The sequence below is a fragment of the Anomalospiza imberbis genome, chromosome 1, assembly GCF_031753505.1.
Source record: "Anomalospiza imberbis isolate Cuckoo-Finch-1a 21T00152 chromosome 1, ASM3175350v1, whole genome shotgun sequence".
NCBI classification, from domain to species: domain Eukaryota; kingdom Metazoa; phylum Chordata; class Aves; order Passeriformes; family Viduidae; genus Anomalospiza; species Anomalospiza imberbis.
Genome location: NC_089681.1, coordinates 90,029,397 through 90,046,976, shown reverse-complemented (window position 1 = coordinate 90,046,976; position 17,580 = coordinate 90,029,397). Strand labels below are relative to the sequence as shown.

Sequence of the window (17,580 nt, the reverse complement as noted above, 5' to 3'; positions counted from 1 at the left end):
CCCTCCCTTGCAGTCTTTCTTTTCTTTTAAAATCTCTGAAGTACTTTCCCCAACCCATTCTTCTGTCAACTTTGGTGGGGGAGGGGGGGGTAAGGGAGCAGGAAAATTTGTTCTTTCTAAAGATACTGCTCTGTGTAACCCAATTTAGGAGCACAAACTTTGGCTCTCTGTTGTGTAGCTGACCCCGGTGAGGAGGGACCAGAGTGTCATGGGTCTGCGCTGGCTCTCCTGAAGCTCATGGGGAGACTATGCTGCCCTTACGTGGCTCCAGATCTTAGCCTGGAAATGCAGGCTGCCAGGGTAGTGCCCATGTACTCTGTGTGTGTGTTGTGCCATCCTATCTCAGCGCGGGTGAGGGATGGCAAGACCCTTGGGAAAAAGGATGACCTGTCCTTCTCTGGGAGAAGCAGAGCCAAACAATTCCTTTTGGCGAGCCATCTCTCTCTGTCTCTAGATAGATGTCTTCTGTAGGCAGCCTGGGATGGCTGCCTGCCATTCGTCTGTTTGAATTATGATAGAAATGATTTCTTTTTGTTCTTTCTTTGAGATCCCAGATCATCTGAACGCGTCATGCAAGATGCTTTATGGTTTTGATTTTCAAAGGTGTTTCTTCTTTGGCTTGTGCAATGCTGTGGTTTGCTGGCACTGTGAGATGCCCCTGTGCTGTCAGGACTGGTTTTGTTCTGCTCTGTGAAATATTGACATTCTCGGTGCTGGCTTTTGCTGGTGTTAGCAGGCATTGAAAAAATGCCTGATTAAAGGTTTGCCACATGTTGCTCATCTGCGTGAGTTTTCTTTGTTCTGTGACTTTGGGCAATCCTGTGTATCTGGCAGTATTTCTGGTGTGTGAGAACAGGATCTGTCTGTCTTTCTTGATTCTCTTGGATATGTGTGTGGTTTCTTTAATGTAGTAATTTTATTGAACAATTTTAAATGCAGTTCATACGTGTATATTATATATGTATACTTGTTAAAAAGAAAAAAAAAAAGTAGTAATTCATTCCAGAAGGGGAAAGAAATAGGAAGAGCACATTCAAACTGTGAAATACTGTTTTCCCAAGGGATTTTCATAGCTGTTGAAGTAATTCTTTCTTTGTGTTTTCTCTCTGTATAATGTACATTGCCTTCTTTCTTTTAACTCCAAAATGTAAATTGCTGCCATTATGTTCTGTATTCTATAAGATTCTTGAAACATTTTTCTCGACTTAAATGCTAAGAGCCCCATAGCCTCTAAAGCCTAGCAGAAATTGTGACTATTTCCCCCAACTTTTTAAGCATTATTTTCAGATGCAGTCATTTTTTGGCTTCTTTTGTTCTAAGTACATTTTAGCAACATTAACCACGTAGTGAATTTTCCATCACAGAAGCTTACTGAGAATGAATAAATTTGATAATAATTTAAAAAATTACCCATGGCTGCTCCCTGTTATTTGGTGACTCTAGAAATTCCCTGATAAAGTTCTGCAGTATTTTAACCTCTTCAGGCAGAAATTTTGGTCTTGAAAATTTGTAAAATTGTATAAAGAGCTATTCATCAGTCCATGTTTTGCAAGAAAGATGTAAAGGATCATTCCAGTCTGGTGTTTTATGTCTACTGGAAAAAAAATCCCAAACCCCTCTGCTAAAAAATAAATATTTCTAAGCTTTTCCAGACGTGAGCATCATGTTGCAGCTCTGAGGAAAGTACAACTGGAGTGATAAGAGAAGCAGCTGTGCTGAAAGGAAAATGAAGTAGAAAGGTTTAGCTTCATTAATCAGGGTGAAAGGGTTTTTTTGGACTTGAAAGACACAGTTGACCACTTTCAGGTTGAATGAAAAGTAGTCATCTACAGAGTATATCTCTTTGGGAATGGAAAAATAATCTCAAGTATATGTGTCACAGACAGATGCAATGATGTGAATATTTCAACCAAGTTTTTTTAGAAAACAAAAAAAAATTTAAAAGTGAAAAAAGTATGCATGATCCTAAGGGGTCCCTTTCAGCTGGATATACTTTACAATTCTGTGATCCCCAAGGTTTTTCTAGTAATAAATTGATTATATTTGTCCTGCTTGTTTCATGGGCTGCTAAGTAAAACTAACCCTGTCAAAGAGGGTACATACTGTGGTGCCCCAAATGAGTAACCTTTCTGGTTGGCTGGATCTGGCTGGGGGCTGTAAGCTGTGAATAATTAGATTGTAATTAAAATCTATTTATCACCTTTTCTCTTTCCATCTGATTTAGGCAGTGATGTTAGGTAGATTATTTTGTTCCTTCTGGTGTCAAAAATACAGTGTGCTAGTTGCAAATACTGCAGGCTTTTTAAAATGCTCCCTCCATGCAGTGATAAGAATTCTTTTACCCCTATATATATGTATATATACATATTTTTCTGTATTTTCTGTTTCACAGATGAGTTATGAAAGCATTTGTAAAAATCGAAACTAGCCAGTCTTTTCAGAGGAAATACATTCTCTACTGGGATTTTCCCCAGTACATGCTGTGATCTGGCTTGGGGGACAGTGACGCATCCGTGTGAGAGTCCCAGCCTCCTGGCTGAAACACGGGGTAGTGCCACCGCTTCCCAAGCTGCCTGTTGGGATCTCTGATCCTGCACAGTTACTGACCCCCTGACCAGCTGACAGAAACATTTTGAGTAGGAGTTCCCAGCAGCCTTCTTGTGGCATTATGCACAAAACTCCTGATGGAAGGTAAAGACATTTGAGGATTGATTTGTACTCTTTTTAATAAAGCAGTGTCTGGAGTTACTGAAGCCTTAGGGGAAATTCAGAATACTTCTGGAAGAACCAGACTGATTCCAGATGTCTTTCCTTTTAACCCGGATCTCTAACTGACCATGCTTTTCTGGTTAATTCCTCATAATAAGCTACTACCTAATTTGGTGGATTTGTGAGGAAAGGCCTTGAGAGGAAATGTATCCTTTTTAGAAATACTTGTCTATTTCCAGCAAATAGCCTTATGTAAAGGGTAGGCTTAAAAAAAAAAAAAAGTAAGAAGAGTTAAGTTGTCATAGAAATAAAGCAGTATTCTGGCATCAATTGTCTTTAGAAGTGTAGTGTTGGACAAAGTTTATAGGTCTTGGCTTGTGAGACCTAAGAGTATCTCCTGTGGAACAGCTGAATGAGAGAAAGGATACCATAAAGGGAAATAAGGCCTGAGAAGAAAATGCCAACACTCTCCCCGCCCCCCCATGCAGACAGGAGTTCTGGATCAGCTAAACAAAGAAGAAAAATATGCAAGGGACTCAAAAAAGCACTTTTCAAACTTCCAGGTCTGGTTTTAATCTTTTGCATCCTTCTGTGTTTCCTTGCCAACACCTAGAGGCCTCACAAGTGCTAAAGTGCATGAGATTTCCAGTGGCAGTAATCTTAGTAACGAAATTCACTTGATGAAGTCACACTTGCCAAGGCAAAAAAAAGCTTTAACAGCTTCTCCTGAGCTGAACTCCTCCGTGCCTGTCTTGCTTCTCATGCAGACCTAGGGAAATGCTGCTCTGGGATGTGAACACTGTACAGCCAGATGATAGACATCCTCAGGAATCATTAAGGTGCAGTGTGTAGTAATCAGTGTGCTGTCCTGGATAGGTGTGCAGACTCCTTGGAGCTGCCTGGCTGAGGAGAGAGCTGGCCATACTGCCTTCTGCAACAACTTCTTCTGAATGCAGCATTTGTAACAGGCTGTTTCCTGCCAGTTTGGTTACTGGGCAGATAAAATGCTTTTGATACCCTCTTAATTCATTGCTGCTTTGATTTTTTTTTTTAAGTCAGGTTTATTGCTTCTGAGTAGCAAGTGTATAGTAAGAGGAGTATAATTTTGTCACTTTCCCTGCTTCTCTTCAGCCTGACTTCCTGCTGAACTACTTAAATATAACCACTGTATTTGCTTCTCCTGACTTTATGGCAATGTTATATATGCTTCTCAGTGAAATCCCCAACAGATGAAAATCTCTTTGACATCTGCCTTTGACTTCCAAAAAATCTATCATTTTATACTGTGCATTTTTTGGATGTATATGCCTTCAATTTTACAAAAGTGAAAAGCATCTTCTCCCACCTCCACCCCCAGCCATTAAGGTGATTAATGTGTATGTGGTGCTTGGTGTGTCTGTGAGTTTTTAAATTTTACACCATGTGTAAGGATTTGCGGATGAATTGAAGTGTAACAACACAAAATTTATTCCACTTTGCTTTATGGACTTCTGTTTTTATCTGTCTGTTCTAGCAGTGCCAATGATCATTCAGCAGTAAGATAGTAGAGGACTGTCATAACCACACTGCAGAATCCCTAAATTGATTCTCAACTTCCCAGGCTCCTCCATTGTTCTTAATCATGTTGTTTCCACAGTAAGAAATCTAAATCTCTTTGCTTTGCTATTCACAAGAGCAGGAACATTAATCAGATTTGCAAATATGTGTCTACCTCCATCAGTTTTCTTGCCACTCCTGTGGCTCCAGCTCTTCTTGCATACCTTGGTGCATCTTGAGCATTTCTGTAGCCCATCTGGTTTTCCCATGCTTGTGAGAAGCAGCCTTCGTGCTGCAGCCACTGTGCCAGAGCTGGAGAGTTCCCTGTCTGCACAGAACCGCAGTTCCAAGCAAGCCCTAGATGCAATCATAAAAAAAGTTTTCCCAAACATGAGGTGGATTGCAGGGGCTGATTTACACTTCTGTTTTCATGAGGGGTTGGACTGTTGTGCCTTCATTGCCAAACTAGATTGCATTTGTAATGATGTGTGCCTGTGTAGTAACAGGAAGGTGCGATATTAGCTCAGGTTGGTGTTGCCTGCTCTGGCTTCAGCCTACCAGCAGAGGTGTAAATATGTGAAAGAAATGAAAATGCGTGGAGATGCAGCAGCGTGGGTTTGAGCCTGGCTGAGCAACTGGAATATGAGCCTTCTGGGTGTGCCCAAAACGTGTCATGGTGGTTGGTAGCTAAAACTCAAGCCCGTGCTGTCACATCCTTAATGCCACTTCTACTTAAATTTGTTAAAAACCTTTACAAAATCAGACAGACATAGTGAGGGTCTGTTTCAAAGGTTCTTTTAGTTAGGAGCATGAGGCACTAGTTGATGTTTGCTTGCAGTAAGAGAATTTTTCCATACATATGGGTCTGAAGGGAGCTCATGCTGTATCTAGAAGAGAAATCAACTCTGCTCTCAGCCCCGGCATGGAGGTAAGACTCAGTTCTCAGATTAGATTGGAATGATGATCTGCATTTTCTTACAGGTCAAGTACTTTCCAATATGGAAAGAAAAAAAAGGTTTGCCATGAACTTCTCCAAGTTCTGTCAGGAGTAGCAACATGAAATCAGTTTTAGTACTTCCTTATTTAAAAAAAAAATACCCCAAAAAACCCAAACAATGAAGCCCCCAAAGCTGGTGTTTGTTGGGATCAGCTGAAGCAAAGGGTTGGGAACTGGGGACAGAAGGAAAGGAGATCTTGAAACAGATTATATTTAACTTCTCTCTGCCCTTGATAGATGCCCTCATTTCCTCAGATTTTTTATTTCTCTCTCCAGTCACACTAACCAGTTGATTCCTGATCTTGTTATCCAGCTACTAATATTGCTCAAGGCTGTTAATGCCTAAGCTGTGCTGTTTACCTGTTATGCTGAATTTGGGGGGGAGGAGGTTGGGTTAGGAATTTTTAAGATTATTTGAATAATTTATTCTTGGTAAAAGGATTGGGAAGAGAAGTCTGATTTACAGAAATAAAACCTTATATTTCAGCTAGACATGGTGGTTCTTGATGTAAATTCTCATTCAATAATTAAAAAAAATTATTTATATACTTAAGGTGTACCTTTGGAAACAGTAAGTTTTTACAGAATGGAAAAGACTTGTTTTTAGATAGCTGGCTGTTTGCTTGCTTGAGTTTTTAGTAAATCATTCCTGGTGAATTTGCAGTGTTTGCATTGTTTGTTGTTGAATGTCAAATTGCTAGTATGACTGCTTGAGATGTGGCTCCCTACATTTCCAGTGTTGCAGAAATGAAATCTGTTTGGACCTGTCATAACTGAAAGATGAATCCTGGTTTTGTTACAAAGGCCTTCAGAATTTCCACAGTGCCTATGAGAAGTGAAAATTTATTGAATTGTGGTAGGTGCTGGAAAGCAGGTAATGAGCTCTGCACACCAATTCTGATGTCACTTGTCACTCTTCTGATCAGTGCACTGAAAGCAGCCTCATGTATCCTCCCTTTTGGAGACCACAATTTGATGAAAACCATTTATTTTATATTTCCTTCTAGAAGGTTGTTTTCATCTGTGTTACACACACACATTGTTCAGTTTTGTGTCAGTTGACTTTCTTGGATAATCCTGTTCAGAAACTGTCTTGTCACAACAGCTCTGAAACCTTAAAAAATATGAAAAGTTATATGACTGTGATAGTTGTCAAAAGACAGAAAGAACATCAGATCCCTTATATATAGTATTTATGAACTCCACCTTACAGATGTCCTAGTATTTTGATTTAATTTTCCACTTCATCCAGATTCAAGAATAAGAGCCCTCTCTCTATAACTGACCAGTTTCTTTGACCTCAGCCCTGTGATGCATTTTAAAGTGGATATCATTGTTGTGGTGGATTTTTTTTTTTGTGTGTTCAGTTTATTAAGGACTATATAAGCATAGTCTATCTTAGATAGACTAAGATGCCTCTAATACTTGTACGTTGTCCATAAAGGTGAGTCAGGTGATACAGAATATGCAGGAAACATTGGAAAAAGGAGCACTGGTTCTCAAGTACTTGATTTGTAGGATTAGGTCACCTTACTCATAAACTTAGGGTAATATTTCAAATGTTGTATTCTCCCCTTCTGTTGAGAAGGAAAAGAAAATTGGACTTGACACAAGCTGAAACTAAAATAGCAACAGCCATAGATTACATTTAGACAAGTATACACCAAAAAGATGGTGAAGTTACTGGAAATTTGTGGCTTCCATTCATAAAATTATAAGATCTTTGACTTAGTTTGCAGATATTTGCAAGAGTACAGAGTTGCAGGTATTGTTTGCAGTTGTGCTATTGGATTATTTTGGGCTGGGCCAAGAGTCTGTTCTGTAGGGGAGAGATAATGCTGAGATCAGATGAGCTGATGTAGTTTCATTGGTTTTGTGAGCTTTCTAGCAATTGCATGCTTTTCCTCTCTTCATTTCCTCCTCCTTCTGGAGGTGTAATGCTGGTAGATGCCTGCCAAGCCTTTGGAAGAAAATCTGGGAAAATTATGACAAAGTGTAAGCTGCTTCACAGACATCTTGAATGTTGTTTTCAGTGGAGACTGGAAGTACATGAGCAGAAATCCAGTGTGCTCTGTTAGCAAGGAGGAAAGCTGGTGAAGGGCCTGAGGAGATGACAGCCAGCATGAGGCTGGCTGAATGCATGGAGCAGCAAGGCAAGGATTCCATGAAGGAAGAGGGCGTCATGCGTGGGGAGTAGACTAGCATGCTTCCATCACCGTTCTGCCCTTCACCAGCCAGTTTGTAATCTATCAGCAGATGTCCAGGAGATTGCACACAAGGGTAGGATTTGTAAAGGTAACTCCTACAAGTTGTGTAGCTGAACTGAGGAGCGGGAGGAAGGCTGGTGGCCCTTCCTGGCCAACGGGTGCTGTGTGCTGGCCGGCAGCAAGCACAGTACTGGGGAAGCTGAGCACAGGAGTCCACAGGCAGTCAGATCTCATTAATTCAGCTGCTCACAAAGCAACTTGTTTGAGTAGCTCAGATTTATGTCTGTGAAAACAGTGCGAACGATGAATTTTTACTTGTGTTTCACTTGGTGTGGCAGCTGGGGAAGCTCTTCTGAGAGTATCATCCTGCCTTTTCCCTGATAGTGAATGGGAGAATGCCCATGCTTCCAGAGCAGTATCCAAACCTGATTCTGATAAATGAGTAATTAAACAGCCCCACCATTATTTCTTAAATGCAGCAATTGGACCCTGTAAGATGCTTGGCTAAAATGAAGATGTGGTGGTTCTGTTTGCTAATTGATTTTTTAAACTCCCTTTATTGCCTATGTGTGGCAATAGAGATAAGAGGGAGAGTAGGGAAAACAAAGTACAAATCAAGTGAAGCCATTTTGTCTCCTCCTTTCTGGGCTGGTTTCCCGTGTACCAGTTTGGACTTCTCGGGGGTGGGGGGGCTCTTTTGTGCATAGGGCAAGTTTTTGTGAGCCTGCCTCCCTGACAGCACGAGCCTCAGTGGGATGGGTGCCCTGCTTCTCCTTGCTACATGTGACTGGGCTTGGGAGCAGAGCGGTGGTGGGCTTGGGCAGTGGGGTTGGTTTCTAGCACTGAGACACAGTGGCCTTTCAGACATGGTGGCCCTTGGGACCTCATGCTGCAGAGTTCATGTGGAGGCACACATTTGTTTGAAGGGATAAGCAAGTCTCTGTCCCTGAGAAGTGAAATTTCACTGCCCTGGTCCCAAGGTGATATGGCACCTTGAGTTACTGCTCAAGGAGAAACGTGTCTTTTTCTCTCTTTCATGTAAGAGAAATGCCATAACATAAATTTGAGGGAATTAACCCATTTGAGGTGTTTGAGATGCACTGTAGAGAAAAATGGTGAAAACATTTTCTGCATGGGTCTCCTTCTCAATGTCCCTCTGTGATTTATGTCTTTCCATGCTGGCCCAGGACCACTGCTGTGGCCACAGCCTCACCACATTCTGTACCCAGTCCTGAGGACAGTTTGGTAGCCTTTTCTGTATTCCCATTTCAATGTCCTTCCTTCTGTCCTTCCTTCCTTGGCCGTGGCACTGTACAGTATGAACAAACATAAGCAGTCATGCCGACTACCTCTGGTTGTGCCAGTGTCTGTCATGAACTCATTCCACTGCCTGGGAGGCTGCTGATCCCCCCTGAGCTTGGCCCATTTGCCCCCACTCAGTGTGCAGGGTCCTGTTGTGCAGGTGCCAACGCCTGCAGGCGCAATGGATGGGTCTCTCTCCCTGAGCATCTCCTCCTCACAGTAATTAACGTGTCCAGGATCTTAAAACTGTTTCCTAAATTAAAATAAGATTTATTATGGAAACAGGTCATGGTGCCATCTGCATCATAGATGGTTCTGTGTCCTTGAGTGCTTATCCTAGGCCAGCCATGTTTCTAGTTAGGCATGTCTGCAGTGCAAAGAAAAGGACTAATTTCAGCACGAGCAGACAAGCATGCATTACTTTCTGGAAATTCCACATAAAAACGATTTATTTGTGGGTGAAACTGGACATGGCGTTCAGCAGTGGCGTGCTGTATGCAACTTTGCAGTATTAAATGCTTTGAGGTCTGTGATGCTTAATTTTTTAGACTTAGTTCTGCACACTCAGAGATATGCCGGGGATTTCCCAACACTGCGCTGGCCTTTCACCCAGCGCTGCTTTCCTGCTCTTCCCCTCTCCGTGGGTCTCCACTTACAGCACACTGTACACCAAATGCTGGTTATTGCCCAGAGGTAAAAATTGTTCCTCAGGTTGGTGTCTTGGCATAAAGTGAAGACTCTGGTCAGCCTTCTCTCGCTGCCAGTTTTTTTTTTCCTGTTTCTCTTAACTGTATTTTTAAAATTAGTATTTCATGTTTTTTACCTGACTGAAGAAAAATGTGTGGGGTGTTTTTTTCTTTTTTTTTTTTTTTCTTTCTTTTTTTTTCTTTTTTTTTTTCCCACCAGTAACTGCTTGTTTGTTTGTTTTTCTCCTACTGCCCTTCTCAGTCCTTCTGGAGATGAATTTTGAACTTTTTGTTTTCCCTGTCCATTTTCCAAGTTCCAGTAGTTTTCAGCTCAGAACCTATTCTGCAACATGAATAAGAATGTTTATTATTATAGAAAGTAGGGGTTTTTTGGTGAGAATTTTGTAAGATTGACATCCCTGGCAAGTGTCACAGGCCAGAAACACAGAAAAAAATGCAAATTGAATGATTGCTTTTGAACTTTATGATTTATGTCTTTTTTTATCCTCCTTTTCATTGCCTTGGTCTTTGTATATATTTTTGGTCACAAATCCAAATTTTTACCCAATGAATTTTGCTGTAAATTGCACTAGGTTGTTTAACTTTTAAGTAACTTTCACAGCATTTTGATTTGCTGCCTTTTTCATTTACATTTCAAAATATTTCCAATCTGAAAATCTCTTTCTACCTTCTCATCCTTTTGGCACCATACATTTTTGATGAGGTAGCTGGAGCAAAAAGATCTATAACCTGAGAAGTAAATATTTTCTTATTCCACATTTGAAATGTCCCATGTTTATTGTTGCATGGTGGGGGTTTTCCCCCTGCTATCCAAGACTGGCTGTAGAAGGTAAACACTGGGGGAGCTAAATGAGATTACAGCATCACTTTGGTAACCTTCCTTAGTGAATAGGCAGATGATCTGTCCATTATGCAAGGCACTTAATGTATAGAAGCATCTAAGAAAAAAAGCTACTAGTTCACCACTCAGGGTTCAATTTCAGAATAATAACATTTATTTGTAGGGAAAAAAAGAGTTAGTTCTGCGATGGCAAAGTAGATATTGTGACTCAAAGCATGGTCTTTTTATTAACCTCGGATTTATATGGTTAAGTAATTGTTGTATTAGTAGTGTTTCTTGACTGGTAAGGTGGAAAATAAAAGGACAGATGTCTGTGTACAATGTGCTCCTTGTTTATTTATCTGTAGTAGGCTGGGGCAAGAGAATTGGCCCACTGTCAGGGGGCTGTGAGTGACAGAGAGCTTCAGCTCTGCTGGCTGAGGCTTGAGACCAGCAGCTCATGGGCAACACGTGTCATGTACTTCTTTGTGTATATGTCTGTCTGTCCTTGCCTGCACATAGCAAAAGGTAGGGTAAAGGCTTGTGTGAAAGTGACACGTACTGAATTTCGGTTTTCTTGAATAAACCACTTTACAAAAAATTGTTGCTTCTGACTTTCTGTGGAAGTGGAGCATATTTTTCCAGAACAGAAATGCACATATAATGACTGAATGCATGGCTTGGTGGTAACACATACAGAATGCTTGGAGGTACTGTATTTTTCTTAGTATGATACTGTTCAGATTTTGGAAGTAAGGAAAATTCTTCTAATATATCCTTTTCTACTTCGTTATTCCAATTTCCATAACACTTTAGATTAGAAATGTCATAAATTTGGTCTGAAACTAAAAGCCTGTTACTAAGAAAGGAGAATATTTGTAAAAGGAAAAATATTTAACCTATCTTCTTCCTGGCCATTTTCTTAAACCTGAAGTAAACAAGGTGAAATTCAGTGAATTTCTATTAAGCAGTCTCCTCTGCCTTCGTCACATAGGGAACAGACAATTGATGGTATATTTCCAGCTGGCAGAGCTGTTGAAAGGTAGCATGCAACTTCAATACCTTTTTTATTCCTTTTCAACATATGACTGTGCAAGTCTAGCTAAGTTCATCAGAGAGTAAATATTCCTTCAGTGTGTAAAATAAAGAATAAATCTGCGAGTTGGATTCAGTGAGTAAAGAGATAATTATCATACTACAGATTTTTCTTCAATACTGTGAGTGCTTTAGACACTCAGATTTTTCAAATGTGATGATCAACTTGATATCAACTGTTGGAGTTGATATGAAGTCCCATAAGTTTTTTTTTGTTTTTAGGGTTTTTTTGTGGGGGAGAAGAGGAGGGACGGGATAAGGGGTTTGCGCAGTATTTCCTAAAGCTTGTTTGGAATACCAGGCCATTTAAATCTGTCATCTTTTTAAGAAATAGAAAAAACTTCACCACATTTTGGTGGCTGTTACTTTTTCCACATAAGGTACTTTGAGACTAGTAATGGTGTTTGTATTTGCTGTTGGTTGTGTGTTGATCATGTTTTGCCAAGCATTAACTGCTTGTCTGAGCTTTAGCAGCTTCTCACGGCCTTCCCCTCTTGTGAAATAGAGGGAGGTGATACTCTGACCCAAACAAGTAAGTGACAGACTCTCCTTGCTTCCTCGTGTGACTGGTGGCTGAAATCCTGTTGGTCCAGTACCCCTGGGACTATTTTTGAGCTTGAGGACATTGTAGCATCCTGGGAGCACCTTACAGGGCTAAAGTGACTGCAGCAGTGCTGTGGATGTAAGGTCAGTGGGCACCAGCAGCTTCCCAGATTCTGAGCAGAGACTCTGTGTTGGGAGTACATAGCTCCCAGTGTAGGCTGTGCTGGTTGCATCATATTTTCAGAGCAAGGTGCATTTGTGCAATGCTTTCCCTGGGAGCATTGTTGCCTAGTGTTGCCAGTTAACATCAACCCAAAACAAGCCATGTGACTGCCTGTGGTTTAATTTGGTCACACAACAGAGACAGAAAATCATTGAATTGCTCCTTCCTGACAAGTACTCCTTCAATGGAGTTGGTGTAAATTTAGTCAGTTCACTTTGTTGAGTATCAAGAGCAGTGTGATATGTAAATAAAGCTTTATCAGATGAGATAGATTTAAAATTCCACAGTTGGTGAGGAAGCGTTAGCAGTATAATATAATACAAATATTTACACAGTAACTTCTAAGTCTTCAATAAGTGCTTAATATTTGAAATATGTGTTGTGAAAACATTGACTGATTAAGCCATACCATTGCTGCTACATCTGTATGCAGCGACTTGCAATGGCTAGGATGCAGGAGTCACAGGCAGGAATAGGTCACTCAGCAATGCAAAGGCATTTAAACAAGTTACACTTTTTTTTTTTTTTTAATTTAATTAGGATTCGGCATGATCTGCTCTCCCAAGGCACACATAGCTCCATCCTTGCATCCTGTTGGAGCTGCTGCTCTCAAAGGGTGTTGCATTCATGTAACATGACTGGATGTGATCACGTGCTCAGTGCATCTGAGACTGCTCCAGTCGGAAAACCGAGATACCAAATTTGTGCCTGTCCACAACATGAAGTGTAACCATCACTAGTCTGTTCCTCCTCCTTGTATCTGTCATGGCCTTTTGATAAGGATTTGCAGTGGGCTGAAATTACAGGTGGTTAATCTTTTGCCTGCTCACAGTGTCACAGGAATGGTGCTGGTCTGCTTGTTATACAGGGCAGAGGCTGGTAGCCAAGGAGGTTCCCTCTTTGGGTGGATATATCTGCTTTGCCCAGTCCATCATTGCATTCAGCCTCCAGTTCCACCATTACTCTCGAATGAGCTAACAAAACAGTAGACTCAACAGACTGCAAATTAAAATAAACAGAACCACAGCTCCTAAACTTGCCTGGATGATTCTCTGTTGCCACCCCATTTGCCAAGAGACTGTAAGAGCTGATCCACACCTAAAAATATAGGGCTGCTCTAATCCAGTCTTCATTTTTTTTCCTGCCCTTTTCTGGCTACCCTGTTTTGCCTTCTGCAAGCACAGAGCAAAGCTGAAAACCAGAGTGGTTTGTGTGCTTAAAGTGTGAAGTTTGGGTTGAGTTTATTATCGGTACTGTGGGTAGGGTCAAGTCACAGACTCAATTGCAAATGGTCTTCGTAGCCATCACTGTGGTGTTGCTAGATACAACTGAGCCAATTCCTGCAATGTTTTGGCAGAAATCTGTTTTTGATAAGCCCTGCTCTGTCTAGACACCCATGACAATTTCATTCCACTAAAACTATCCTTTTCCACAGAGAAGCAACAGACAGCTTCCATCAAGCCCACAGTCTTTTCCCTTGGGAGGGCTGAAATGATATGGATGGTCATGCAGGAAATCCAGCCCACATAATGAAGTGCCCCCTCTTTTCCTACAACAGGCTAATGCAAACAACCAACACCTGATGCTGTGTGGGGGAGATGTATATCAGCCTGGGCTTCTGCCCACTCCCTGGGCAGCTGCAGAGGTGCTTGGCTCAGCCTTTGGGAGGGCTGAAGGTAGGTACTGCTGTGTGGGGCACCACAGAGTTATCCCAAAATCTCAACTTTGCATTTACTCCTTCTCTGGTTGCAGAAGTTTCTTCATGTCTGGATCAGCTGTGGTGGTAACATGCAAAGCTAGATTTTGTGAGAGAAAGGTGAAGTAGCAGATGATTTCATCAGAAGCTGATGTTGGGGATGGTGCTGTTGATGGTTAGCAGGCAGGTGATGTGTTGTCAAAATCACCTGCAAAGGTCTTTCTCTGAGGTAAGGCTGTAATTCTTGCCCATCCCTTAGCTTGATGCAGATGAAGGATTGGAGAGTTTGCAGAGAAATGATGCAATTCTTGTACTGCTTACGATGTTTTTGCAAGGCTAAGAGCAAATAATCTTGAAATGAGCTGGCAGGTTTATGATTGGGTTTTATGAGCTTTTACGATGTTTATAATCTGGCATTGAACTTGCAGTTTAAGAGGTGAAAGGTTTAAAGGAACACAGTAGCAAAGGTGTACTGCTGAATTTCTTCTGGGTGTAATTTTAACATACATCTTAGATGCTTCCCTGATGTGGCAGGTTTGTTGAAGTATGGCCTGTACAGTTCATAGTGAGCTTGTCACTGAGTAAAATGGACTCCATCCATATCACATGTTCCACAGAGGGAAGAATTGAATGGAAAATGTGATTTTTGCCTTCCCTAAGGAAGGACTTGGATTTGAGGCAACTGCCTTGTGTGGTGTAAGGCCCCAAAATGCAGCTTTTGCCATTTCCATTTAAATCCCAGCCTCAGAAATACTGTACATTTGCCCATGCCTGCTTCTTTTCTTTGTTGCTTTTCTGCTACCACTAAAAATGTGAAGTCCCCTGCAGTCTTTAAACTGGAATTCCTAAATTATGGCCTTCCTCCATGGTACTTTTGGAGAAAATGAATACTTTTTTCCCTACTCCTTTTCTTGTGATTATGCATCCGCTTCTTTTGATGGACGTGTGCTTCAGAGGTCCTGCTAGCAGATGTTTGCATACGTACAGCACAAGCCTGTTCTTACTTAGCTATCCATTTCTGTTTTCCTGTGTTATCTCATACTGCTCCGCAGGGCTCAGTGAGCAGCAGGTTTGCTGCTGGCTAGCTTTTTGAGGTTTCTCTTATGCACAGTACTGTATTTGTCTCCTGGTTCTTTGATTTGTAGTGTTTTGCCTTTGATTGCTGCAGAAGGTATAAACAAGCCTGTCAAAAGCCTTGTTTAGCGCGCAGATTCTGTGGGGGTGGCTGGCAGCCTCAGACCCTAAAATAGATCTAGCAATGAACTGAACGGCTTAAAACCCTGGGAATTTAATTTGGTCTTTCTTGTTGCTATAATATTGGGACTGCATGAGAATTTCTCTAACAGAACAGAAGGTGAACATGTTGGTATGTGACAGTAATAGAAGAAGGGTCCAGACCTGCTCTCATTGAGATGCTCTTCTGTTATCAGAGGCTGGGCTTGGCCGTGGGTAGCGGCTTGTCTGCTCTAAGTCACCATACCTGCGGAGGGGAGTGCTATATCCTCTGATTTTACAGCTTCCATGGGGACAGTTGTTCTGAAATGCTTCCCTGGATCCTGTTGTAGGATAGTCATTGCAGGAAAACCTAAAGCAGTCTGCCATGGTTTTAGCATCTGTTTTATGCTGGCTTTGTGAAGAAAAAAAAAAGGAGCTGCAAAATCACACAGGGGTTCCTTTTTTCCCCTCTTCTTTTTCATGTAGCACCATGCAGTTAGTAATATCATAGTTGGGATTTTCAGTTGTGGTGGTGAGAAGGTAACAATGATTTGGCTTCAACGTGCTGCAACAGCTGCAGAATTCATTGGAGTTTAGAAGCCTGTGAGTTATAGCTGTGATACCATTTACAACTTTTATGGAAGAGCTCTTAAATTTGTGAAATGTGTTACTTTTTGAAGTGCATTATATTTGTAATTTGAATTCTCTAAAATCCTGTCTGAGGGAAAAAATAGCTTTGAAAATCCCCCTCTACCCTCTAAAAACACAGGGAACTTTTACAAGGCAGGGTATCAAGTCTTTTAAATTGCATGATAGAACACATAGATGGATTTGTAAGTGGCTAAAATGTCAGTTAGTGCACTTAAAAGCTTAATGGGTGTCTTTGATGTACTTCTAATATCTCCAGTAAAGTTTGACTGTTGCCATTGGTCAGGGAGTGGAGGAGGGATGAGGGGATTGAATGCCAACTCAAACAGGTCTCATGGAGCTTGCGAGTGGCAAAGCAGCACTTCGGTGTTGCTCAGTCTGGAATTCGTTGACTTGTTTGCTGGGTAATATTTTGGAAGCCATATGTATTTAATACTGAAGAGTGAGCTTGGAAAAGCCTTAGAGTGTAGGTGGCCTCTGCTTATATAACTTATCTTTGTACAGAAAATTTACTGATATAAGTACACTGACCTGAAAATACATTTAGAGTAGCTTTAGAGTCTCTTCATACTTGCCCTTTAATTGGCTTAGAAGCAAAGAGTATAGGTCTAATTTACATCTCTGAGTTTCAATGGATACTTCCCTCCTAGCTTTAAAGGATATTCTTCCAGTTGGGAACATAAACAAGGACAAAAATATTCTAATAGAAATCTCCCTTTTTGGGCAGTACATCAAGTAAAATCATCGTGTCGTACTTTTAGTGCAATATCAGTGTGTCCGTCCCAGGAGCCTGTGTCAATTCAACTGATTTGGTTCCCCATCAGGCTCACTAAATTTGATTCAGGCACCAGTATCCTGAGGCTTCCCAGCAGTAGGTTCAGCATATTTGACTGTCATTATCCCTCCCTGGGTTAAAAGATTGACCAGGTTGTTTTTTGTTTTTTGTTTTTTGTTTTTTGTTTTTTTTTTTTTTTTTTTTTTTGGTTTTTTGGTTTTTTTTTTGTGTTTTTTTTTTTGTTTTTTTTTTTTTGTTTTGTTTTTTGTTTTTGTTTTTGTTTTTTTGTGTTTTTTTTTTTGTTTTTTGGTGTTTTTTTGTTTTTTGGTTTTTTTTGGTTTTTTTTTGTTTTTTTTTTGTTTTTTTGTTTTTTTTTGTTTTTTCGTTTTTTTGTTTTTTGTTTTTTGTTTTTTTTTTTTTTTTTCATTTGTTTGGTTTTTTTTGGTTTTTTTTTCCCCTTAAATTTTATTTTTAAACCTGATGATTGCCTGAAATGCAGACATCCTGTAGACTGATGTGAAAGGGGAAGAAATCAAGTTAAACATTTCCAAGCTAAGACAAGGGACTCATTGCATCACCCAGACCTGCGTTGGGTCACAAGTATGCAAACTTGCAGGTCCATCACAGTGCAAGTTATTTGTGGGTCGAATTTGCCACAGCCCAGCTTTGGCAATACCACACTCTTCACTGCTAGCCATGGTCTTCTTGCAGGGCTTCCGTGGTGGAGCTACTCATGTAGGCATGAGCTGCTACAGTGCCATCAAAGTGAGTCAGATGAGCCAAAATTTCCTCTTTGGTTCTTTTAAACCAGTGAAACCCATTCATACCGGAAAGGTTTAAAAGGGGGTGAGTACAGAGTCATCCAGCAGGGATATGGTGTCTTTCCCAGATTTTCAAGAGGTCCTCCACTCGCAGCCTCAAGGCTAGAATGCATCAGGTTCCTGGTGGGCACAGCTCTATTAAACAATGTATCTAAACTATATAGCCTTTGGGCTGGTGTACTTATTTCACTGAGGGAGCAATCTGAGTAGTGTGTTTCCAGGTGTACATTTTTGCTTACAGATATGTATATATACACACACACACATACATATACTGCTATAGTCC

At 40.9% G+C, this 17,580-nt stretch overlaps 1 protein-coding gene across 11 annotated transcripts in view; it reads left to right on the top strand.

The window, feature by feature from the left end:
* The window catches only part of JARID2 (jumonji and AT-rich interaction domain containing 2), a 211,354-nt gene that overhangs the window by 65,684 nt on the left and 128,090 nt on the right, over positions 1 to 17,580 (top strand). Inside the window, exon 1 of one of the 11 annotated variants that reach the window (XM_068185895.1) lies at positions 3,525 to 3,548. The exons of 8 other annotated variants lie outside the window; for them this stretch is intronic. Coding sequence is in view for 2 of the 3 variants with exons in the window: in XM_068208947.1 (XP_068065048.1) it covers positions 13,738 to 13,815 (78 nt within the window). In the remaining variant the exon portion in view is untranslated. Of the gene's footprint in view, positions 1 to 3,524; positions 3,549 to 13,706; positions 13,816 to 13,911; positions 14,065 to 17,580 lie in introns of those variants that run through there. 2 more of the 11 variants (XM_068208947.1, XM_068175339.1) reach the window with 2 other exon arrangements.